The 25413-nt window shown below is 59.4% G+C and overlaps 1 protein-coding gene and 1 long non-coding RNA gene across 2 annotated transcripts in view; one reads left to right on the top strand and one right to left on the bottom strand.

Annotated features, from left to right (window-relative positions):
- Positions 1-25413, top strand: part of LOC132235979 (uncharacterized) — a 272119-nt gene that overhangs the window by 72301 nt on the left and 174405 nt on the right. The gene's annotated exons all lie outside the window — the stretch shown is intronic.
- On the bottom strand, positions 21320-22802 carry LOC132234362 (uncharacterized). Its single transcript, XM_059695369.1, has 2 exons — positions 22437-22802; positions 21320-21873 (listed from the first exon to the last, which is right to left on the bottom strand). Exons 1-2 carry the CDS (start codon positions 22673-22675, stop codon positions 21501-21503), a joined length of 612 nt encoding a protein of 203 aa, XP_059551352.1. The 5' UTR covers positions 22676-22802; the 3' UTR covers positions 21320-21500.

The raw sequence follows: 25413 nt of genomic DNA on the forward strand, positions 1-25413 counted from the left end.
ACCATAAAAACAATGTTCAGCCCGGGCCGGTTTGGCTCAGTAGATAGAGCGTCAGCCTGCGGACTGAAGGGTCCTGGGTTCGATTCTGGTCAAGGGCACATGCCCGGGTTGTGGGCTTGATCCCTAGTACGGGACGTACAGGAGGCAGCTGATCCATGATTCTCTCTCATTGATATTTCTATCTTTCTCTTCCTCTCCCTTCCTCTCTGAAATCAATACAATATATCTAAACAAACAAACAAATAAATGTTTGTTGGAAGGTATTTATTTTCATGAGCACTAGAAAAGTGCAATAATAGCACGTCACGTCTACGATTTTAAGAATATTATCGCTTGCCCTAACTGGTTTGGCTCAGTGGATAGAGCGTCATCCTGTGGACTGAAGGGTCCCAGGTTCGATTCCGGTCAAGGGCATGTACCTTGGTTGTGGGCACATCCCCAGTAGTGGGTGTGCAGGAGGCGGCTGATTGATGTTTCTCTCTCATCAATGTCTCTAACTCTCTATCCCTCTCCCTTCCTCTCTGTAAAAAATCTATAAAATATAAAATAAAATAAAAAAATAAAATACTCTGAACTATCTTGGAAAAAAAAGAATATTATTGCTTAAGAGGAAGCTAGTTTCAAAAAGAGTTATTTGTTTTCCTTCTTTTTTTAAATTGAGAATTTAGTTTTTTAGAGCAGTTAGGTTCACGCAACGTTAGGAGGGAGGCCCAGAAGCTTCCCTGCCGCCCCCCTCACTGTCACGCCCCTTCCCCGTCCCCCCGCCCCAGGGCGGTGCATCCGTTCCAGTCGGTGAGCCTCCTGAGACGTGTGATGAGCACCCACAGTCCGTGGTTTGCCTTCGGGTTCACTCACTCCTGGGGCTGCACGTGCTGTGGACGTGGACCCTCGTGTAGTGACGCATCCTCATCATCACAGCATCGCCTGGGGCGTGCTCACTGCCCCGGGGCCCTCTGTGCTCCGCTCCTAAAGTCCATGGAAAGCCGTGGTTCTCAGCCTTGGCTGCACATGAGAATCACCCGGGGATCTTCTTAAAATCCTGATTTCTGGGCCTCATCCTCCGGAAAGTCTGTTTCTTTGTTATGGGGTGAGGCCATAACATTAGTAACAAACGGAATTTCCGGAGGATGGGGCCCAGAAATCAGGATTAAAAAAAAAAAAATCCCAGGTGATTCTGATGTGCAGCCAAGGTTGAGAACCACTGATTTAAAGGGACATCGTAGGTAAATCCTGCTCAGGTGAGAAGTCACGGCAAACCTGCGCGGCGTTGACAGGCAGGTGACGGACGTTTGGGGAAAACTGCCTGGGACTCATCCTCTGCCTCCTGTTTGGCCAAGCCCATCCCTTGCTTTGCCCCTCACTCTCGCCCTCCCCGGGTCTGAGGAACTTGACCCTGGATATGGGGGGCGCAGAGGTGGCGGGGAGCTTTGCTGTTCCACGTCGCGGCTCCTCCTAAGTCGGCTGTGGCGTCTCTGCAAGGCCCTTTCCTTGTCTCGAAGGGACTGCACCCGTGAAAGTCAAGGCAGGAGGGAGTCTTGTGTGATGCCACCTCCTCCTGGGGGAGAGCCCAGAGCGCCCCGGCCGCTGCAGGAGCGGGGCCTCGCAGGCAATGGGAGAGCAGAGCCCCTCGCAGCTGGTCTGCGGAGAAATGTCCCTCCGCGCGTGGATGGGCAGCTCTGCGGGGGACAGCAGTTGTTGGAAAGAACAGAAGGACCGAACGGAGTAAGCGCAGCTGCCAGACCCCTCTGTGCACCAGTGTCGTCGCCCGTGAAGGGGATGCAGAAACCCCTGGACCCGATTCCCCCTGGTTCTGGAAGGACTGAGGATGCTGTGTGCGGAGTGTACATCCTACGTCACCCGTCAGGGCCGCCCCGTGCCGAGGGGAAGGCAGGCGGGCAGGGCTTCCTCCAGGCGCCGTGTTCATGTTGGAGGGAGAGAAGTTGTACCTTCACGCTGTCCGTGTTGGAGCTTTTGCCCAGGAGAACCTCTTGGCAGAGGGCACCCTGTGTTGGCACATTAACGGCCGTGCCCCAGGGCCACCCTCTCCCTGTGCCTTTGTTTGGTCCGTGGGGACAGGGAACATTCTGTTCCGCTGGTCAGAAGGCCAGGCTCTCGGAGCGGAGAGCCGCTCTGGGCGCTTGGCGGCCTTCTGGGTTGGGCCACAGCCAGGGAGGACCGGCCACGGCCTGTTGGGCGCTGGCCAGGAGGAGCACGCTCCAGCCAGGCTCCCACGCACGGGTGCACAGCGGGAACCCGCTAGGGCAGTGATGGCGAACCTAGGACACGCGTGTCAGAGGTGACACGCGAACTCATTTTTTTGGTCGATTTTTCTTTGTTAAATGGCATTTAAATATATAAAATAAATATCAAAAATAGAAGTCTTTGTTTTACTATGGAGAGGGGGGAGGCAGAGGAGAAGCCACGTGGTGACAGAAGCAAAGGCAGGAGCCGAGCTCAAAAGGTTCGCCATCACTGCACTAGGTCACAGCCAGGGGTCCCGTGGGGAGGGGGCACGTGAGCGCGTGGCCGGGAGTGGAGGTCTCTAGGACCCCTGCCAGCGCGGCTTTGGCACAGGGGACAGGACTGGCCTGAAGACGCCAGAGAGCGCCCCTCAAACACAGACCACTCTCTCTGTGGGCTGTGACTCAGGCCCAGTCATCTCTACTGATTCCGTGGTTCTCTAGTTTCTGTCCTTGAGGCTCCCAACACTGATGCCTGATGTGACCCAGTGAGGCTGCGTTGGGCCTCCCGGCCTCCGGAAGGAGAGAGAACGGATTTCCGACTGTTTTCAGCCGCTGAGCTTGTGGTGTGTTGTTACAGTGGCCACAGGAGACTGGGACACACGGTTTCCTTCATCCAGGGAACACGTCTTCGCTGCCCATCTCCCGGGAGGTGTCGGCCACCCTTTCCCCACGCGGAGCTACAGGGAAAGGTCGGGGAGATGCCGCCTCCGGGGCAGGTGCAGCCCCCCGCTCCTCAGAGCTCCTGGCTGGCTCTGCTCAACAACAGGGGGCCTCCGGGGAGAGGAGGCCGGGGGGTCCTGGGAGCTGTGGGTGGGAGACTGTGCACACGGAGCTCCCTCCCACAGACCGTGAGAGCAGAGCCCCGTGTGGGCTGAGCCCGGGGCTGCGGGCACCTCCCCGGGGACCCGAGTGAGCTCCCTGTGCCGAGGCGGCAGCGGCCTCCCTGGGCGTAGATGACCCTCTTCCACGTCTCGGGCGGACGTCGGCGATCTGTCAGGTGTTCGTCTGCTGGAGGCTCAAAAGGAGAAGCTGTTCCTGGCCTCTCTCACGTTCTGGAGGCCGCCTGCGTGGCTCGGCTGGCGGCACATCGCTCCTGCCTTTGCTTCTGTCACCACGTGGCTTCTCTGCCTCCCCCCTCTCCTAAGGACCCCGTGGTGACAGAGAGCCTCCCGGACGTGCAGGACACTCTCCCATCTAAAGGGCCTCGACCTGGCACAGCTGCAGAGCCTCTGTCCTCCGTGCAAGGTCACTTGCACGGGGGCTAGGAATCAGGGCGGGACACCTTTGGGAGCCAGCACTCATCCCGCATTCCCCGCGGGGCAGGGGGTGGAGAAGGCCCCCGAGTGTCGAGTGTCGCAGAGCCCTGGCCCCAGCGCTGTGGGAGGAAGGGGGCGGATGGTCATGGGGACCTGAGGCCGGCCCTCCTCGGTCCATGTGGACACCCCTGGGTCTGAGGCCACACGTAGCTGGTGAGGGGTCTGCAGTGGCCTTTCCGGAAGAGAACAGAGAGGTAGATGGTGAGTGTGTGTAGACGGCGCTCAGTGACGGCAGGGCTCGGCTGAGGGGTGTCAGCCAGCTGTCTGCAGAGAGCTTGACGCTGGGGTGGAAGGCCCGCTTTTTTCCGGAGACTTGCTCGCCTCTCTGAACGGGGCTGACCGGGAGCCTGAAGCCCGAGGGGAGTCCTGTTGCCGGGGCTCCGGGGCGCCCTCCCTTGTCAGCCACAGAACACCATGTGCAGCGACTGGAGGCTGGGTGCCTCTAGAAGATCTGGGGCCGCAGCCATCGCACCCGATTTTAAGGTCTGCGGGGCCAATGCGGGCAGACGGTCTGCAGGCCTGGCTCCAAACACAAGTGGGGTTCGCAGGGAGTGGACACGATGAGGGGCAGCGCTGAGGACACGGAGTCTTTTTAAAGAGAAGCAGCATTTAGAAGACGCTGAGGGGTGGTGGGCTTCCGCTATTTCTAAACTACTGCGTGTGTATGTGCAGGGGTCGGCAGGGAAGGGGACAGTCAGGCAGCCTTTATTTACCAGGCAGGGTCAGTGAGCCCGGAAGTTTGGTTGGGAATGACAGAAACGTAACTTAAACAGGTTTAAGCAAAACAGCACGATTTTGGGGTCAAATATCTCAGAGTCCATAGGCAGAGCCTGCCTCCAGGTGCCGCTGGATCTAGGGCCCAGGTGTGTCATCAGGACCTGCTCTCTCTCTCTCTCTCTCTCTCTCTCTCTCTCTCTCTCTCTCGGACACGCGGGCTCTCCTGGTGCTTTTAATCAGTGGAGGCTTGTTCTGGCCAGTTGCTCTGGAGCAGGTCCAGGGAAGCTTGCTACATTCTATCTCCCAAACTCCCCCTCGATTTCCTGTGGAATTCTTCCCCTTTTATCTTTTTGTTTTTTTGGAGGGAGTGGGGGGGATTGCTCACATTCCTTTTGCACCCTGAGTCTGCTTCCCCGCTATTTGTAAGAGCTGCGCACCACCCAGAGGGGCCTGTTTTCGGCCAGAGACACGAACATGTTGTCTTTTCTGTCCCTCCTCGTTTTGAATGTGGACTGACATGTGACCAGACCTGGGGTGTGGTCAAGAGCCACTACGCCTAGAGGACGGCGGCAGCAGTTAGGATACTTCGCAAGGAACAAGAGAGCCAACTCTGACCGGCTGAAATGTTATGGGAAGTTATTGGCTCAGGTACCTCCAAGGTCTCAGGATGGGGAGGCTTCAGGCACGGTTTGATCAGGCTGTCGCACGGCTCGCTCCTCTCCGTGAGGACAGGTGTTTTCATCGGTGTTACTCCCTGATGCATTCTAGTCCCTTAGAACCATATCGTAACAGTGACTATCACGGGAATGAGCAGAATTAACCAGGCTTTCTCTGTGGGCCGGTGTGGCCTCGGGCAGCACAGATCCTTGGGTGAAAGAGGCATTAACTTCTGTCTCTGTCTCCTTAGCTTCTCTTTCTCTCTCTCTCCTTTTCCGCTCCCCACTCCCTCCCAGCAGTCCTCCGACTCCCATTATCTTCTGACTAAACCCTCACAACTGCTCAGGGCCCCTCCATCTTACAGAGAAGGGAGCGGAGAGGAGGCCAGAACTCGGAAAGAATGTGCCTGGAGACTGCCCTCGCCCTCCCCCTCCCCTGAGAGACCGACGGCAGGTATTTCTCCTCCAAGCCCTGGGCCTCCACTTTCCGTTTACATTCCAAGGGAGCAGCTGTCCCCCCGCCAGCTGGCCGGGGAGCTGACATCCCTCCCCTGGCCCCGCTGCTCTATATGTCCTCAAATTGGCAGCCAAACCCCTTCTCCCCCTAACGGCTGCCAGCTTATAAAATGGGAACACGTGGCCCAGAAGAGCCCCGAGTCCCCTGGGGAGGAGCGTGTCACCACCCGGGGCCGCCTCGGGCCAGGGCTGGGGACACGGATGGGTCCCTGAGTCCAGCTGCTGTGAATTTAACCCGTTAGCCTCCGGAGCAGCCCCAGGCAGCTCCGTCTTTTCTCGGAGGACTAAATGTGCGTTGATTGTGAGTTAACTGGATTTCCAGTGATTTTTCTCAAACGCGTAATGTTTTCTGTCCTCTCATTAAACAATGCTCCGTGTCCTGGGGCTGACCCTCCTGGTGCGGGAGGGCCATGTGTCTGTTTCCTGCCACCCCTCGGGGACTGAGTATCCAGGACGCGCCCCGAGGCCGGGCGGGCCCGAGGCCCTTCTGGAAGGCCAGCTCTGGTGAGCCCGGTCCAAGGGGAGGAGGCGGCATGAACGGAACCCAACAGAAATTACGTGGTTTGAGCTTGAATCAAGACCCCACGATCAAAGGCAGCGTGTGGCAGACCCCACCTCGTTGCCAGAATTTAAAAAATGGGCCTCTCCTGCCAGGCACAACACCGGGAGAGGCCAGGACTCGCCACGTGTGGCGTGGAATTCGCAGGACGGGCCCGGGCGGGGGCCACAGCCGCATCCACGCTCCGCCCACCGGGTTCTGTCCGCACCTCGCTGCGTTTCCTAGGCTTTGCGAACCCAGAGGAAGAGAAGATGCCATTAGCAGCCTGCGCCCCAGTTGTCCCTTCTGCGCCCCCCCCGTGTCAGTTATCCTTTGGGGGGGTGGGGAGCAGGTCGGCGAGGGTGCCCCTCTTGAACAGCCCTCTTGATAAACGGTGGGCCATCTGCGTGGAGGCCCCTGGATTGGGCGGGCTTGCCTGGCCCAGCGCTGTCATTCATGGCCTCACTGAAGGCACACAGAGCGGACTGGCCGCCTCTGCAGGAAGTAGCACCACGCTGGGAAGGCATCCATAGGCGACAGAGAGAACGCTCCGGAGGTCTTAGGCTCCCACCAGGAGCGTGTGTCGCAGACCCATGTCAATCTCACATTTAGACCCAGAGAATCCATGCCCTCGCCTCCACGTGCCTGGGGAAGGCCGGCCTCTACTCCCTTCCCAAGCTGCCACCTCTGCACGTCCGCCCAGGAAGGTGCTGGAGGGTCTGCAGACCTACCTGGCGGGCTTGCTCCTCCCTGGAGAGGTTTCCGGGTGCAGCTCTGTGGACGGTCCCAGCCCACCTCACGCCGTGTCCCCCTGTGCGAACCCCCTAGCTCCCTGGGACCAGTTAGGGGCGGCGTGGGAACAGGGGGTCCCGGAGCCTCAACTAGGCTGTGGAACTCTATGGACGGGGAGCGGGGCGCAGGCTTCCCCGGGGCTCTGGGGCGGGCTCTGTGGAATAGGCTGCGTGGACACCGCGCCTCCCGACGTCCCGTGTGCAGGCTGCCTAGGGCTGGCCTCTGAACGCTGGGGCTTCGGGTCTCCATCTCTGCAGGCTCTTCATTTGTTTCTTTCAAGATCTTCCTCACAGCCCGTCGGGTGCAGCTCAGTGTTTGAGCGTCGACCATTAACCAGGAGGTCACGGTTTGATTCCCGGTCAGGGCACAGGCCTGGGTTGCGGGCTGGATCCCCAGTGTGGGGCGTGCAGGAGGCAGCTGATAGATGATTCTTTCACATCATTGATGTTTCTGTCTCTCTCCCTCTCCCTTCCTCTCTCTGGAATAAATAAAAAATATATATAAAAAAATCTTTATCACAGATTTTTGCAGAGGGGTATACATATATATTTATATACATACATATATATTTTAAATGTTCTCTGATGGTTCTTTTTCATTTATATTTTTTCTTTCTCAATTATATATATATAAATATATATTTAACTTGTGCCACCTTCTGTGAATATTGGCTGTGGAACCAATGGGCTGCAGTGATTCCTCTTATGAAACTAGAGTTGGGGACTTGTGGATTAGTTCCGTGGCAATTAGCAATGTCTGCTGGAGCCAAGAGTCCCCCCTCCCCCCCCCACACACACACCTTTTTTTAATAGGACTGCATGGTGTTGAATCCTTGAAAAAACCAAACATACTTTCTTTTTTTAAAAAGCTGACAGCGCATTCCATGTCCTGGGCAGTGTGAGCGGACGAAGCCGTGAGGGTGGGAGAGCGGGTACTGGAGCCGCATGTGTAGCTGTCAGCCCGCCGGCGGCCAGCCCGGAGGGCGTCTGGAGCCTGTCTCCAGCGGCCTTGGCCATGCTCAGAGGCAAGGCAGACAGGAACGGCTCCGGGCTCAGCCGGGGAACGCCCCGTTTGCTTCCCATAGGTTGCCCTTCGGCTGATGGTTGAAGGGAGAAGAGGAAAAACAGTCCTGAGAACAGGTATTTGGACCAGGGCTCCGGTCGGGGCTTGAATGCCTTGCCCCTGGACGGTGTTTCTCAGCTCCGCGTGGTGACTGGAGGGCGTCTCCCCCACATCGCAGAATCGGGGCAGCGCCCCGAGGATGGGCTTCCTGGTCCCAGCCTCGGGTTCCCAGCTTTCAGGGAGAGCCAGGCGGCCCAGCGACCAGCCCTCCGCATCCGAGCAGCCCCTGGCTGTGTGGGTCAGCGTGGGAGGGAGACAGAGCAGAAATATGTGTTTGCTTCTCGAAATTCCTCACGGACGCTTCCTTGCCAGACTGCCAGGTGTCCCCAGCGCCCCCGGCCGCTCCGTCCCTGCAGCCCCTCCCTGGGGACCAGCGTGCGAGCTGTCCTGTCCTTGGCCCTGCTCCCTGGCTGGGGCGGAGAGCGCCGCTCGGCCCCCAGACGCTGTGCTCTGGGCCTCCAACTCCCGGTGGGAGCCCTGGCTGTGCTCGCGGGCCTCTGCCCCAGCCAGCCTCCCAGACGAGCACCGGCTAGTGACAACTGGCGCTTTTTAAAATATATATTACTGATTTCAGAGAGGAAGGGAGAGAGAGAAACATCAAGGATGAGAGAGAATCACATCGGCTGCTTCCTGCACGCCCCCTCCTGGGGATCAAGCCCACAGCCCAGGCATGTGCCCTGACCAGGAATCAAACCCGGGATCTTCAGTCTGCAGGCTGCCGCTCCATCCACTGAGCCAAACCGGCCAGGGCGACAGTTGGAATTTGAGGGCCTCTGGCTGGCTCCCCAGCGCCCACACTCCCGCCATCTCCCCCTCAGCCAAGCGCCTGCCTAGCTCTCGGGGCTCTGCTGGGCCTCCCGTGGCAGTTTGCACAGCGACACCCACCACCCACTCCTGTGCCCGGTCCCTGGGGCCGAGGGGGTGCCCGGCGTGCTGCTGCCTGGCCCTGGGGCAGTGGCATCCTGCCTGTCCCCGGAAGGTGGCAGGGGAGAGGAGCGGCCGGGCCCCAGCCCCGCGGCCTGGCTGGGGTGCCCGGGTGTCTGCTGAGCAGGAGGCCCCCATCCGGCCGCCCAGCCTTCAGCCGTGGCGCCCTCGCCGAGGAGGCTGCCTTCCCGGCACTCCTGCTGCCTGGAGCAGGGCATAAACTGACCTGGGAACCCGTTTGCTCAACCTCGAACCGAACCCAATGTTTTCCTCTCTCACGGAGAACCGAGTCGGAGCCCTGGGGCTGGCTTTGTTTCCACCAGAGAACATTGGTGAACAAGCCTGGACGGGAATCGACTCATCTTGTTCCCTCAAGCGACAGGGAAGGGACAGGGAGAGAACCGCGGCCTGGGACTCGGTGGCTCCGGGCGGACAGTGGGAGGAGGCCGGGTTAGGTCTGCAGCCGGTCAGCTCCGGGACGAGGGGCGCAGTCTCTTCCAATGGGGGGCCAGGTGACAGATCCACCTCCGTGGATGGTGCTGTGCGGCGTGGGTGGCCCAGGAAGCCGCCACCAGGCAACCACGGGGAACACAGGAGGCCAAGGCGGGTGCAGCCACACACGGAAGGTGGGGACCTCGATCACATCCCAGATCGATGGGCTTGTCAGGATTTGTTTCTGTCCTGTTCTGGGTCAGTTGGTCGGCACTGAATTAACACCTGGCGTCATGTTGAGGCAGATCCAAAGGAAGTGACAAAGGCATGGCCCCTGCTTTCTTGGAGCCCATGGCTCACGTGTGTGTGTGTGTGTGTGTGTGTGTGTGTGTGTGTGTGAGAGAGAGAGAGAGAGAGAGAGAGAGAGAGAGAACACTGAAGAGAAGCAGCAGAGGTTTAAGTGGTGACGCCCACACTCACACCCACCTGGAAACCCAGCATGTGACTTTATCTGGAAGCGGAGTCTTTGCAGACGCCATGAGTGAAGGACCTCAAGATGAGCTCCTCCTGGATTTAGGGTGGGCCCCCAATCCAATGACTGGCACCCTCACAGCAAGAGGAGAGGACGCAGACACACGCCCACACTCAGGGAGCAGAAAGCCGCGAGAAGACAGGCAGAGGTGGGAGGGATGCCGCCACAAGCCAAGGAGCACTGGGGCAGCCACAGGATGCCGAGGGAGAGCGGTGTCTTCTGCATAATTAACTGCATCCATGTCACATGACTTCACCATCCTGGTCACATGATATTGAACCAAGGATTGGCTGGACATGTGGAAAGAAGGAAGATCTGGGCAAATAGGGCATGTTGTCCAGACCATGAAATTGGTTAGAGGTGACAAGGCGTGTGTGAATGTTCTGGAGACTTGCCTATAGATCTGAAATAGCTTGTGATACAGCTTAGTTTTGAAAATTATTGCAGAAAGGTGTTGGGATTAAAGAGAAGAACCTGCTGTGTGAGCGGTCCGTACAGAATTTGCCCCAGGTAAACGGGGACCTGGGTGTTGACATTTGAATGACCCGCCGCCTGAGCACATCATTGAGGTCAAGGTTGAAAGAGCTTTTTTTCCCCTAAAGGGAGTCAGGGTCGAACCACTGATACAATGTAGACCCTTGAAGGATTTGACCCTGCATGTAAGTGTCTTCAAAAGGGGCTCCTTTGTCATGGCATTAAAAAAAACACACACATCTTTATTGTTGAAAGTATTATCTATGTCCCCTTTTCCCCCCATTGCCCTCTTCAAACCTCCTCCCCGCCCTCCCCCGGCCTTCACCATGCGATGGCGTTTTTTATTCTCTCCACCCAGAGCCGGTTTATTTCGCAAGCGTGTTCCCTGCCGATACAAAGGGAGGGGCGTGTGCCCTCATGGACACGTGTTTCTGGGGGTCCGTGGGCAGGGAGAGCGTGTGAGGTTCCAGGATGTTTGTCGTAGGTGGTGTTTGTGAGATTCCAGAACGAAGGTATGTCTTGAGGGCCCCACATGCTCACCTCCTGCACATGGGATTGTGTGAGTGTCCGCAGATCTCGTCCCTCGGGCACGGATGGCGCTCCCGGGGAGGTCCCGTGAGCACTGGGGTGGGCAGGGCAGTGAGTTCATGCCCAGCACCAGCACCGAGACAGGCTTTAATTGGCCTCTGAGACGCCTGACGACTAGGGCAGCCCTATTTATGGAGCCTCCGACAGCTCCAGGGCGACCCAGCACCTTCAGATGTTGCGTGTTTCTCCGTGGAGGTATGTAATTACCCTTCCCTTGGCTGGAGCTTTCCCAATACAGAGAGGCCCCGACACAAGGACCTCCTACAACCAGTGTGACCTCGTTGACTTCATTGAGGGGCTGCCTGGTGATCTTAGCCGGCCGTCGGAGGGTCAGAGGAGGGCTGAGAGTGTGCAGCCGGGTCCAGGAGTCAGAGAGGGCTGTCCGGTCTCAGTTGTCTTGCCACTGAAACGAACTGCCTTCTTCTCATCAAAATGTTATTGAGTTGCCCGGCTCGTGTGGCTCAGTGGTTGACCTATGAACCAGGAGGTCACAGTTCAATTCCCAGTCAGGGCACATGCCTGGGTTGCGGGCTCGATTCCCAGTGGGGAGCGTACAGGAGGCAGCCAATCAATAATTTTCTCTCATCATTGATGTTTCTATCTCTCCTCTCCCTTCCTCTCTGAAATCAATAAAAAATATTTTTTAAAAATATAATAAATAAATAAAAATAAAATGTTGCGAGTAGATGAGAGCGCCCCCGGTGGGCAAAGCTGGAACAGTTTGAGCAACAACATCAAGTCCTAGTATTGCATCATGACCCAAAGCACTGCCTGTGCTGCCCCTCCGCGCCCCTCGCGTCTTGGCACGGCTCGCTCCCTTCCTTCATTGTCCCAGTGTTCCTTCTGGATCCTGTTTATAAAATGTCAAAGCTCCTTTCCCCACTGCCCTCCACTCCTTCACCCTGTGCTGCGTCTCTCCGCAGCCCCGGCCCCGCCTGCTGGCGGGCATCCTTGCTGGCTGGCTTAGAAACCGTCCGTTCCCCTTGACCTGGAACTCTGAGGTGCAGGAAGTGTGTTTTACCCACGGATGCATCCCCAGAGCCTGGATCAATGTCTGGCACACAGTAGGCCACTGGCAACTACTTATCGAATGAACAAGCGAACGAAATGCGTTTTGGCGACAGTCTGTGCAGTTGACAGGGTAGATGTTCCGTGCTCCGCGGCGGGGAGCTCAGAGCCGTGATTTATAGGCACCGCACAGCTGCTAAGCGGTCAGCTGGAGTGCAAACACGTCTTTCTCTGCTCAGTTCGGGCTCGTTCCGCAATGACATGCATCTCAGCCCCGGCGGGTCCCATCCCGACAGCCAAAGTGGACAGAAACTGGAACGCGGGGGTCAGGCAGGCGCTGAAGCCTCCTCCGCTCCGGCTTCCACGTGGACGGGCGATGCCACAAAAAGAGGAGGGAAGGCCCCGTGATGCATGTGGTTTCTTTACAGTCTGCCGTGGGTGGAGAGGCTGTGGGAGCTCGGTGAGTGAGTGGGTGAGTGAGCAGTAGGGCGAGGCGAGGCTTGTGGCCGGGATCAGGGAGGTAGGATCCTGCATAACGAGTCAGGGGAGATTTCCCCAGCGTCAGTTACAAACTTCCTAGGATCCTAAGGCCGAGAGGAAGTTCAGACATGCATCGAACAAGTATTTGTTGGATTGCCGACAGCGTGCCTGGAATACGCTACTGGGCACTGGGGATAGAGGCCTGAACAGACAGACAGTCCCTAGCCTTCCTCTCAACGAGGAGAAGAAAATCTGAGTGAATGAGCACCAGATGAGTGGATTGCAGGAGACCTTGGGGTTTGCTGTCAAGAGCCCACTCAGTAATTTCTCAGCTGACCTCCCTGTTGAAAGGAAGGCCTTGTAGAGGGCAGAATTGGGCAACGGTGAGATGTCTGGTTGGAGACTAGGCTGAGTGAGTGCACACACGTCAAGCCACGCAAGGAGAAGATTACAGAAGGGTACCCCAGTGGGAGAGATGAGAAATAACTAGAGTTTGGCAAGCCTGGTTAGGAAGTCCAGGTGCTAGTATCCGCAATCTATCCAGAAAAATCCATTTTTACCCTCCCGTCGGACACATGGACTGCGTTCCCTTCCCTTTCCTCGTCGGTGGTCATGTGACCGAGTTCTAACCAATGGAATTTGAATGGAAGTGATGAGTGCAACTTTCAGGTTTGGCCCTGACCACCTCCCGGCTGAGGCCTTTTTAATGTGGCGGAGCCGCCACCAACCTGGGCCCCCGAGGGACTGTACAGAGTCGAGTTGTTGCTGACCTGAATCCCCATCCTGGATTCTTACACAGAAACCATGGGACTTCATAGTCTGCTTTAGAAATTTGGAATTTTGGGTGTTTTGGAATTATTGTAAAACTAGAAGCCTGTTGCATGAAGATTCACACAATAGGCCTTCCTTCCCCTGGCTGCTAGCACCGGTTTTCCTCTGGCACTTTGGTCCGGCCTTTGGTCCGGCCGCAGCAGAGAAGCCAAGCCTCTTCAGTCTTCTGTCTTCAGTCTTCGCTCCGCGCCTGTGTATGCAAATTAACCACCATCTTTGTTGGGTTAATTTGCATAGTTGCTCTGATTGGCTGGTGGGCATAGCGGAGTGACACCAATTTGCATGTTTCTCTTTTATTAGTGTAGATTCCATAGACTTTTTGGAGTCTAAGACAGAGACTGGTGGTGGGAATTAAATTCCTCCAGTTCCTCTATATTCCCCAGCTCTCCTCGCAGTTAGGTTGGCCATGTGACCCAGTTCTGCCCAGTGGACTGTGGGAAAAGGGGTGCGTGCTACCTCTCATCCTAGGCCATAGAAATCTCCTCCCTAAAGCCAGGGCTGCCCTAGCTTTGACATCGGGGCACTCATGGCAGAGGGCGAGCCTTTTCTCCAGGTTTCTTCCCTCTTGTCCTGGTACAGGCTTCTCACTCTATTTTATTTTGTATTATGTTTATTTTAATATACGGTAAAATGTATTATTTTTGGTGTTTTGTTCATTTTGACAAATGCACAGAGACCTGCAACTACCACCACAATCAGGACACAGAACATTCATCACCCCCAAGGAGCTACCTTACAATCTTTGCATGAACCCCTCCCGCTCCTGGTGCCCATCTCTGTAGTTGTGTCTTTACAAGAATGTCATATAAATGGAATCTTATAGCGTGTCTGGGAGCCTGGCTTCTTTCACTTAGCACAGTGCACTTGAGATTCACCCATGTGGTTGTCTGTAGCAGAAGTCTATTGTGTTTTTATTATTGAGCACTGGTCCAATACTGGATACTAGTAGCCCTGCGCATGAATCCGTGTGCAAATAGCTCGCTGCAGCTTGCCTCAGCTGACCACCCTGCCCACCTCCACTGGTAGCTCTCCACCGCTCGTGGCTCACTGCCCCGCCCTCCTGTAGCTCTCCGCCGCTTGTAGATTGGTCGTGATGTTATGGTGTCCCGGATAATTTGCATATTCCTCTATCATTATATTAGCTACCCCCCTGGTCCCTGAGTCGCCACAGCTGCAGCTGCTGCAGGCCCCCCCACCGGCCTCCCAGCGCCCCCTCCCTGAAGCAGCCAGTGGGTCAGCAGCTGGCCCGGCCTCTGAGCACTCCCCGCATGCCTCTCCTTTCCTGCAGCCTGAAGGCTCCGCGGCACCTGCCCTCCTGCCCTCCCCGGGGGCTGCTGGCTCCGTCTGTCCTTGTGGCTCACAGAGAAGTCCTCCTGCCCTGACCCAGAGCCCGGCCTCCCACTGAGACATCATGAGTCTCTTCTAAAACGTCACTGATGAGCTGGGGCCTGCATCCCCCTGGGTCTTGCCATCCCAGTTCCTGTGCTAGCGTCATTTTGATAACGGGTCTTGCTTCTAGTGTTTTCAGCTTTCATGCAGGACAAACTTTTTCCCCCCTTAGTACATTTCACTTCAAATGTTTTGAAAGTAGCACCCGTCCACCCTACTCAGTGACTCAGTAGCAATAGGTAGAAAGAAAAAACCCACCTCTCCCATCACCGTTCATCCGCCCTGCCAATGCCTAACCCAGGGGCCTGTGGCCTTCCTTCTCTCCCGCTCACAGACATCTATGCACATGTGTGCCTAGGTAGCCGGTTGGTGATAGCTGATAGTTTGGGCAAAACCGGGATCCTATAGCACACGTTTATCAAGGCATCATAGCTCGCCCATTGGTAGCAGGCAGCTGCCCCAGAGGGCAGTGCTCTGGGCATCACTTCAGTGTTCTAAGGTGAAAGGCCCAACCCACCCATTCTGGCCACCCCGAACCCACTGTTTGCATGTCTGTGCGAACACGCTATACTTGTGCCCGGAGGAGAAGCCCTCTCAGCCTGTGTGAAGAAGGCAGGGCGGCCCTGGCTGGTTTGGCTCAGCAGATAGAGTGTCGGCCTGCGGGCTAAAGGGCCCCAGGTTTGATTCTGGTCAAGGGCACATGCTGGGGTTGCAGCCTTGATCCCTAGCATCATTGATGTTTCTATGTCTCCCTCCCTCTCCCTTCCTCTCGGAAATCAATTTAAAAAAGGAGGAGGAGGAGGAGGAGGATGAGGAGGAGGAGGCAGGGCGCTCGGGAGAAGGCTGCTGGGAGCGTGCTGGCCCCGGCTGGGAACTGCCTCCATGGTTTCCGATGGAGGCCTTGGAGCCGAAACTCCATGGGCTGGAACAGGAACAGGCCTGGCAGCCCACGGGTCTTGTTTCTGATGCCCCCGACGCGGTGCTGATGCCTCCAGGAGACATGATGGGTGGCACTGCCCACTCCGGAGGATGGGGGTGCAAGTTTCTGATGCCCACGGGTGGGCTCCCGTGTGCTTGCCACTGAGAGCAGGGAGGGTGGCCTGTGCCTGGGTCTGGCCCGACCCAGACCCCACTCCTTGAGCTGCTGCCTTCAGAGGAAAGAGCAAGTCTCCCCGGCAGCCCTGCTGCCTCCTCTGACGTCGCTCCAGCTCAGAGAGACGCTCCACGGTCAATTCCAATGGGAAGACGCATCAGGGCTCAGGAACGGAGCGGACTCAGGCCTGGGTTCCCGTCCCGGCTCTGTCACTTCCTAGCGATGCAGCCTGGGCCAGCCGCCGTGAGTCTCTTCACCCTTAAGACGGGCTAAGCCAGCCTCCCCGTAGAGGAGCCATCAGTAGGAGCTGGTATTGATCCAGGGCTAACCTATCCCCACGGATCATGTAATATGTTGCTCACAAGAGTTCCGTGGTGGGCACCATGGGGCAGAAGAGGGCTGAGGCTCAGAGCGGTGAGGAAGCTTGGCCAAGGTCACACAGCCGGCACAATTCGAATCTCCCCGACTGCGGGGCCGGCAGCACCGTCACCCGTCTCCTGGGTTTGGTGTGGGACTGTTACGAGAGGAAACTATTCCATCAGATGTGACTCCAGGCCCGGCTTGAGGTGCAGCTCCTTTTGTATGATCTCCCTTGCCCCCGGCCTGCCTCCCAAGTGAGGAAGACAGAGAAGCAGGCCGTGGTACGGGCACTTCGGGCCAGAGCCGGCAGGGAGCCCAGTGGGGCTCAGCTTCTGGTGGCTGCCCGGCGGGGTGGGCGCCTCAGGCCGGCGGCCCCGCTCCGAGCAGCTTTGTTTTGCTGAGGCCTGAGCAGTAGCCTGTGGCGCCGAGTGGTCTGATGGTTAGGAGCGCGGCACCCGACCGGTGACGGTCCGGGGCATGTTCACTTGCCTCTCGAGCCTCAGTTTCCTCGTCTGTGCAGTGGGTGACGACAGTTCTCATTCTTCAGGGCGGCCGTGAGGCCAGGAAGACAGAACGTACCGGGCACGTGGGGCTGTGCCTGCGTGAAATGGCGCTCCTAGGGTAGCTGCCGTTATCCGGCCTTACTGACTCGGAGGGAGGGCGGACGAGGAGCGGAGAGCCGGGTCTCCATCCTGAAAACGTTTCAGGAAACAGAAAGGCCCAAACCAAAGACAGGCACCGCTGTAATTGAACTGTGTCTACGAAAGACCCCACCGCCTTCCCCGGCGTCCCCGGCCTCATCCTCCGCCTCTGCTGCGGCCTCCCTGTCAGAGATCCCCACCCGATTCTCAAATGCGGCAAGAAGGGCCCTCCCCACCCCCACCTCACCCCGTCCCGGGGCAAGAATGCGAGATCCCCAGGGCTCCGCAGGGCCCGCGAGCACGGGCTGTCCCGCACGCGGAGTCCCTGCTCAGGGTTTGCCGCGTGTTGTGTTAAAGGCACGTAACTAGTTGTGCCTTTTCCCCGGGGTCTTTCAAAGACGCCCTGAGATTCCCACAGAGTGCACTGACGTCATCTAAACAGGAAAATGCCTTCTGCATGAGCCACGGGGAATTGAGTGGTTTGCAGGAACAGCCAAGAAGCCATCGTGTCAACAAGATGGAGAGGTGAAGAGATTGCAGAGCCAGCAGCACCTCCTCCCTCCCCGCCCCCGCCCCCCCCCCCCCCGTTATCACGTGACAGAAGCAAGCCGCTGGGGCGGGAGAGGCCTGGGCGGGAGTTGGGTTGACCAGATGACTGCACTGCTCTGGAGCAGGTCCCTGAACTGAGGTCACGGTGGGTTAGGTCTGTGGGTGCCCCAGATACCAGCACTCCCACCTCACCCTGGGCCCTTCCTGTCCCACAGAAAAAAGTTATTCCAATCACTTTAGGTGACTTTTCTGTTACTCACAGCCTAAACCATTCCTCATGGCTGAGCCGGGCTAGGCAACCTTCAGGACATGAATTCAGGGTTGGTCTTCCTCTGACCACGGTGCCTCCACTCCTTCTGGTTGGAGTTCGGCTGGTGGACACTTGGAGAGCAGCGGGGTGAGCTCAGAAAGGCAGGGTCAGGGATTCCAGCTGTTACAGACCAGAGAGGAGGCCGGGAGGGTCCCTGGGCCATACACTCATGGCCTTTTGGGGGAGGGGGTGTCTCAGAGAGCACCCGGGCTCTCCCCGCCACCCAGCACCTCCCGCTGGGTTCCCATCAGCTGTCACATGACTCAGCAGTCCCTGAACGTTCTGTGCCTTGACAGATGGAGCTTCTTGGCAGTAAAGTTCTGATCGTCTCCTTTCCGCCCTTCTTTTTGGCTTATCTTTCGAGGCCCCCCTTGGTGACCTCATCCGCCAGGACCTCCTGGCCACCCCACGCCTCTCCACCCACCCGGGGCGCACGGCGCCTCCTGTTCAGTCATCTCGGTGCGTGTCAGCCCCCCCAGCTCCCTCATGCGGCGTCTGTCCCTGGGCACCAGGCGAGGCCCTCAGCACATGACACCCAGTTCCCTGCAGGCGTGTTTCTGTCACCCGCCAGGTGGGATTCTTGGAGGGCGGGACCCGTGGCTCTCGACCATTTACATTTCCCCTCCAGAGCCCTGCAGGGTGCGCGGGAGACAGCAGTCGGCGCTGGGTGTTCAGGTCTCCTGCTTCTCAGCGTGTGGCTTCGGAACGCCCGATTGCTAGGAGGCGCCTAGGGGTCCGCGGTCAGACAGGGGAGGAGGGGGCCGCTGCACGGGCGTCTCAAAGCCTCGGCCGCATCGCGAGTCGCCACGAGGGAGGCTGAGTGCGCACGGTCTCTCCCGTGGGCCTGACCGCGAGCTCTTCCTCACGGAGAACCTTGAGGGACCAAGACACTGAGGAGTGCCTTTTGGAAAACCCTGCATCAGACCAGCCCTCGGGAAAGCGTAGTTCCGCGCCTCTCTTCACGTCTCGGAGCTGGTGGCAGGCATCCATCTGACCTAGATGGAGCGCCTTTGAAGGCGTGCCACGGCGACCAGACGCAAGGGCCGCGGACTGGGGCGGCAGAGGCAGCGGTTTGCAGGTCGGGAAGACCTGGGCTCGGATCCGGATTTTCCACTCGCTACCTGAGTCACCGCAGGCAAACACTCCGCCCTCGGGCTCGGCTTCCTCCCGGTGGGAATGTAGCAAGTAAGGCCTCTCCCGGGACGCCTCTCGCTCGTGTGTCCGGAGGGGCTGACACGTGACGGGGCTCAGTACCTGGTTGCTATGGGAGCCAACAGGGCCCTCAGGACTCCCCGGGGAGGTGAGGAGAGATGCGGCCGACACTGGAGGCAAACACCGGAGAAGAGCGGACAGCCTGTGGCTCCAGACGCCCGTGGCCCATGGAGATACAGCGGGAGAGGCCCCCAGGGCGCGGAGGAACCCTCGGCCGGTATCACCAGGACAAGGGCCCGGTCCCCTCCTGCACCTGGGGTGATGCCTGAAACAGCAGCCCAACGTCCGTCGTCCTGGAGACACGCTTCCTCCGGTCCTGAGGCCTTTGTTCTGTGATGCCCCCGGAGTGGGCAGCCGGCAGCTGGACCTACATTCCTTCCTCCTCCCCGCCCCCCGCCCCGTCCCCAAGGTCTGGCCTCCGTCCATCTCTTTGCCTCTCCTTCCTCCACTCTCTCTGCCACCCTCCGCCTCAGCAACCCTGACCGGCTCTTCCCGGCCCCTCCAGGCTCCACACGCAGGGCTTTTGCCCTGTTCTTCTCTCTTGACCGGTTGGCCTCTTCCTCAGCTCTCGTCTCCGACTGGGCTACCTGAAGGGAAGCCTCCCTTTCCACACGGCCAGGCCCCGCCCCGCCCCACGCTAGTCCCTCAGACGCGTCCTCTCCTTTTCCTTCACGCTAAACCAGTGGTTCTCAACCTCGGCTGCACATGAGAATCACCTGGGAATCTTTTTAAAATCCTGATTTCTGGGCCTCGCCCTCCGGAAATTCTGTTTCTCTGTTACTAATGTTGTGGCCCCAACCCATAACAAAGAAACAGAATTTCTGGAGGATGAGGCCCAGAAATCAGGATTTTAAAAAGATTCCCAGGTGATTCTCATGTGCGGCCAAGGTTGAGAACCACTGCGCTAAACACTCGTAGTGGTCTGTTCATAGGATTAAAAAGAAATAATGTCGCCCGGCCAGCATGGCTCAGTGGTTGCGTGTTGACCTATGAACCTGGAGGTCACAGTTTGATTCCTGGTCAAGGGCACATGCCCAGGTTGCAGGTTTGATGCCCAGTAGGGGCATGCAGGAGGCAGCAGTGATGCTCTCTCACCCTTGATGTTTCTATCTCTCCCTCTCCATTTCTCTCTGAAATAAATAAAAATATATTAAAAAAAATAAATAATGTCTACCTCCCATCCTCAAAGGCAAGTGTCATGAGTTTGCTTTGCTGACCACTGTGTCCCAGGGCCTGGGCGAGGCTGGGCACAGCGGCAGGTGCCTAGCGGCTCCTAGGTGAGCTGACTGTTGGACAATGTACTATCTAGACAGCAACTCTGGCTTATTTGGGGTATGGTGGGGGTGTCTACGGGCCCCACACTTTCTTGAATGGGATTGTCTCCTTGGTGGGCCTGGGAAGATGGGCTGGGGGGCTTGCCAAGGCTGCTGCTTAGAGGAGAGGCGGGCGTTTGAGTCCTGGTGTGTGGATGGCCAGGCACAGGGGCACTGCCCGGAGCCCATCTCCTAAGTGTTCCCCCTGGGGACTCCTCCTGGGAGAGTCTTCCAGCCCCAGCGGAGCATTTTCCGAATCCTCGACACATCCACTCCTGGGCCTCTGCCGGGGTCGGGAGGCCGCGTGGTTTCTGTTTTGCTGCAGCTGCTGGGAAGCCGCGGTTGAATTTACGGCCGCCTCTGAAAGCCGAGTGACAGCTCAGGGCTTGCAGTCTGCGTGCTCACCACACCCAGGGTTCGGGTCGCTGTCCTGCCCCCATTTTGCTCTTTGCTTTGTGTCCTGGCGCGCGGATGCAGCACCGTCAGCCACATCAAAGTCTTTCTGCAGGGATCCGGGCATTTTAAAAAAGGAGGTGAAATTTATGTCACATAAAATGAGCCATTTTAAGGGGCACAGCCCCGTGGCGTTGAGCGCACTGACAAGGCTGTGCGAGCGCCACCTCTGTCTAATCCCAAAGCACTTCCATCACCCCCCGGGAGCACCCCCAGCCCGTCAGCAGTCACTCCCGCCCCCCTCCAGTCCCTGGGAACCACCCACCTGCTTTCTGTGTCTGTGGGTTTGCCTAGTCTTGGACGTTTCATAGAAATGGAATCATATAACACGTGGCCACCGTGCCTGGCTTTTCCTCTGTGCGTGTTTTGCGGTTCACGCGTGTTGCAGCATGTATCCGTACTTCATCACTTCGTATGGCTCTGTGGTTTCACGGATTGATTTGAAATGTGGGTCCGCAGAGGCTGGGCACTTGGGCCCCTCTGACCTGTGAGAGCAGGGAAACTGCCGAGAACACAGTAGATTTCCACCCCGAGGGCCGTGTACTGGGGATGGTCCCGTGTTGCATCCCGGAGGTCCTGGGACCTGGGCACGAGCCCTTCTCTCCAGGGATATCCTCCCAGACTCGACGGAGGTGGCAGTCGGCCTTCAAGTGACCTTGGAGAGGTGCCCAGGCCAGAAAGAAAGCCTCTGACATAAGCGCCACGGTGCACGGCAGTGCGGAGGGCACTGCAATTAGTCCTGGGCCGTGAGTTATATTGACTTGGGCTGGGGGTCTGGCCGGTCCGTTCTGCCCCTCTGGGGGCACATCCCTGGTTGGGCAGGTGGGAAGCCGGGCGGAAAGGCTGGCGAGAGGTGTGGTCGGATGCTCAGTGCGGAGGTGCTCCATCCAGGCCGGAGCGGAGCTGAGTGGGATAAACGGGAAGGCAGGGGGTCTCAGCTTCTTAAAGGGAACTGAGAGCCAATACAATGGGCTCAGCTTGTGTTGAGGGGCCCCCTGATGTGTGGATCGATTACTGACATGAGCTACGATCAGAGAGAGGACAGGGGACCGAGCTAGAGGACAAGGACTGCGCAGCACTGCAGGCCCCACCTCCCCTCCTCTGTGGCGGCCATCGAGGCTCTGGTCTTCTGCATCTCCAGCCACATGCCATGTGTTTTGGGCGCTTGGAGGACGCTCGGGGCGAAGACGAAGCCGGGCATGTTCCGTCTCCAGTTCTGACCCCTGGGGTGCCTTCCCCCCTGACCTCACTGTACGGTGGGGGCGATGGCGTGCTCGCCTCGAAGGACTTCGGGCAGATTCCACTGCCGATGCGGGCGAGACACCTGGCGTTGTTGACGGCGGCCCTGGAAAGCGTGCGCCCTTCCTCCTTTTCCCTCTTCCGACTGTTCCAGAACAAAACGGATCGCAGTGAGCACAGCTGTCAGCGACGCGATGCCACGCCCCAGGGTGGGGTGGGGGGGTGAGAGAGGCAAAGGGCCAGGACACGTGAAGGCCTTGCAATGAAGACTTCACGTTGCAAGAGACAAGATAAATCCATGGGAGAGGCCATTTCAGAATAGCCCCCGGCAGCGCCTAGCACATGTGAGGCGGGTGCCCTGTCCCCTGCCGAAGGTGGCCTCTCGGGCGCCTCCTCTCTCCTCCGCAGAGCTCTCCGCCTCAGCACCCACACGCCACGTCACAGCGATCTCTTTGTGGGCTGGGCCTCCCTCCCCCAGCCTCCCGGGAAAACTGCTGCATGTTAAGTCTCTTCTTGACACTCTAAGTGAGCATTTAGGTGCACTTACCATGTCCGAGGGCCGGTGCTAAGCTCTTTGCTGACTATCTTTTTTTTTGCATTAAAATGACCCTCCGAAGCAGGTTATTGTATTATCCCCAACTAACAGAAGGGAGGTGTGAGGCTCAGAGGGCACTATACGTGGCGAAGGTTACCAGTGGCAGGGCTGACCTCTGACCCCGGCAGCGGGACTTCAGAGTCCCTGCGTGGAACCCCAGACCCACTGGCTTGTGGCCGGCCACTCTCACTCCCTGTGAGCGGGGTGAGCGGGGGATGCAGGGGTCCGTGCGGGCCTGGCGGCTGCTGAGGGACCCTCCAGGGGACGCTGGGACATCGCTGGCGCATCTGCCCCGAAGGCCGGTGGGGGCATGGAACCCGCAGCTCCCTGGGAAGCAAGCTGTCCTGGCCATGAGGGAAGCGGGAGTGGGAAGAGCGAGGAGGGTCCCGTCCACAGCAGGCAGGACCCGGCGAGGCGCCTGCTGCCTCACCCGAGCCGGCGAGCCCGGCTGTGCAGCGCAGCAGCTCCGGGGGGCGTGGCAGGGAGCAGGAGCAGGTGCTGGGGTGAGGTCATCCCCCGGAGCCACTCCTGGCCCTGGAGGCGGCTCAGCCACGGGGCAGCTGGGCCTGAGAAGGCGGCTTTCCTCGCTGGGCTGCGGGCCTCTTCCCGGCACAGCAAGGGCAGGAGCAGCAGCTCCCTGGGGGCTATCCCAGGACTAGAGCGGGGCCCGCCCCGCGCCCCCGCCCCGCCCCGCCCCGCGCCCCCGCCCCGCCCCGCCCCGCCCCGCCCCGCCCCGCGCCCCGCGCCCCCGCCCCGCGCCCCCGCCCCCGCCCCGCGCCCCGCGCCCCCGCCCCGCGCCCCCGCCCCGCACCGCCCCGCGCCGCCCCGCGCCCCCGCACCGCCCCGCCCCGCGCCCCCGCCCCGCCCCGCCCCGCCCCGCACCCCCGCCCCGCGCCCCCGCCCCGCCCCGCCCCGCGCCCCCGCCCCGCGCCCCCGCCCCGCGCCCCCGCCCCGCGCCCCCGCCCCGCCCCGCCCCGCCCCGCACCGCGCCCCCGCCCCGCACCGCCCCGCACCGCCCCGCGCCCCCGCCCCGACCCGCACCGCGCCCCGCGCCCCCGCCCCGCCCCGCCCCGCCCCGCGCCCCCGCCCCGCGCCCCCGCCCCGCACCGCGCCCCGCGCCCCCCGCACCGCCCCGCCCCGCCCCGCGCCCCCGCCCCGCCCCGCCCCGCCCCGCCCCGCCCCGGAGGTGGGAACTTTGCTCTCGTTGTTACTAACAGCATGAGTGTGGCTGTTAGTATTAGTGTAAACCTAGGTTTCCTTCCGCTTGACAGTTCCTGCCCGGCCGGCGTGGCTCAGTGGTTGAGCATCGACCTATGAACCAGGAGGTCACGGTTCGATTCCTGGTCAGGGCACAGGCCCAGGTTGCGGGCTCCATCCCCAGTGCGGGGCATCGATCAATGATGCTCTCATTGATTTTCTCTCTCTCCTTCTCTCTCTCTGTTCTTCCCTAAAATAACAATAAAGAGTGCCCACCTCTTTGGTTAAAGCTTTGGAATCAGCCTTGGAAGGGAGGGGGAGTGTGTGTGTGTGTGTGTGTGTGTGTGTGCTGTGGAGCTCAGACACGCAGGGAACATGATAGCTGTCAGGGCAGGTGTGTACCAGGTGCTGCGAGGGCACAAAGGAGGGATTGTCCAGGCTGTGGAGGAGCAGAGAGGCTCTCAGAGCACGTGCCGTCGGCATCGCTCCTGGCAGAGGAGAGCACGCCAGCGGGGGAGGGAGAGAGGCGCGGAGGGACGCAGTCTTGGCAGCACTCGCCCTGTCCGAGGACCAAGTTCAGAAGGCGCTGTGGCAGGGAGCGTAGCGGGCATGCGGCTGTAAAGGGGGGCTCCCTCCCGATCCAGCCCCAGGCAGGGTCCCCCCGACACTCTGCCATGGTTGGCCTATCCTCCACCCTTCCCGCCACGCCATGTTCACACAGCCACGTGTTCCCATCCGTGTGTCTCCCCCAAGCACAGGGAAGGAGGAGCCCACAGGGGCCCGGGCGGGAAGGCGCCAGAAGCAGAAAGGACCCGGGGAGGGAGCTGAGGAGGCGAGGCTCTCGAGATGCCAGACTGGCAGGGCCTCCTCCGCAGCCTCCCTGGGTGACTCGGGCAGCGCGCCCTGGGAATCCGGGCGGAGCGCGCTCTTGGTGAGGCACGCGTGGTCTGGGACGTCTCAGCGTTCCCCTCGGAGGCGTCCCGTGTGCTGCCCGTCCCAGCGAGGCCCCCGGGGCCCCCATCGCCTCTGACTTGTTTTCCCAAAAGTGCGGCTGGACTTGCTCAGTGGCATCTGCACTGTCTCACCGGCCGCCCCGCCCGGCCATCTGTTCCCAGTCTGTCAGGCAGCTGGCAGGAGAAGGGAACGCCGTGTGACCATGGAGCGCCAACATCCGCCGCCTCCAGCGAGGACCCGGGGCCTTGACCTCGCCCACCCTCACAACCACAGCAGCCATGACACCAGCGATGATCGGGGCGTTTATTAGGGACCAGGCGCTGCGCGGCCCCCTCATTCAGCCTCCGTGACACCCTGCAGGGCGGGGATCCTGCTTTCTGACGACGATGACATGGATGGAAATTGCTGCTTTTGACTGTGCCCGTGCTCGCTGCTGGAACCCCGTGACACCTCTCTGTCCCTCAGCCCTGTACCCCGAGCGTCCTTCCGTATCAGCACCTACATGCTGTTCCTGAAACCTGTGTGCTGCGGCATTCTGGGAATATCTCAACCCAGCGTCTGAGGCCGAAAATAAGCAGTGACCTGTCGGGGGATGTTGTGGGAGGGGCGGGGGGGGGGCGTGAGTGAGTGGCCGGGACAGAGATGAGCAGGGCGACCTGCTGGCTGGTCTGTTGCACTGACGGCCCCTGGTCAGTTTCACCTGCGTCCCATGGGACAGGGGGCCTTATCCACAGCGTCACTCCCTCAAGCCACGCGCAGCCAACGCCCTTGTCCGCGCATCTCGGCGCTCTGTCCTGCAGAGGGTGTGGTGGGTTTGAAATTGGCTGGATTTCATAAATGATGGGGAAGGAGCGCCCTTCCCGGGGTGGCCGCGGGAGAGGCAGCCCCCGCCGGCTGGCCCGCCTTCCAGGGCGTCGGGGGAGGCTGTCCAGCTGCGAG

Source organism: Myotis daubentonii, chromosome 5 (genome assembly GCF_963259705.1).
Source record: "Myotis daubentonii chromosome 5, mMyoDau2.1, whole genome shotgun sequence".
Taxonomy (NCBI): domain Eukaryota; kingdom Metazoa; phylum Chordata; class Mammalia; order Chiroptera; family Vespertilionidae; genus Myotis; species Myotis daubentonii.

What these genes read in the sequence shown, in the direction of transcription:
- LOC132234362 (XM_059695369.1), bottom strand. Translation starts at nt 22,675, where the DNA reads ATGGCCAGGACAGCTTGCTTCCCAGGGAGCTGCGGGTTCCATGCCCCC. An exon ending in TCCCGCTGCCGGGGTCAGAG is followed by an intron (nt 21,874 to 22,436) that starts GTCAGCCCTGCC and finishes GTTCTGGAACAG; the next exon opens with TCGGAAGAGGGAAAAGGAGG.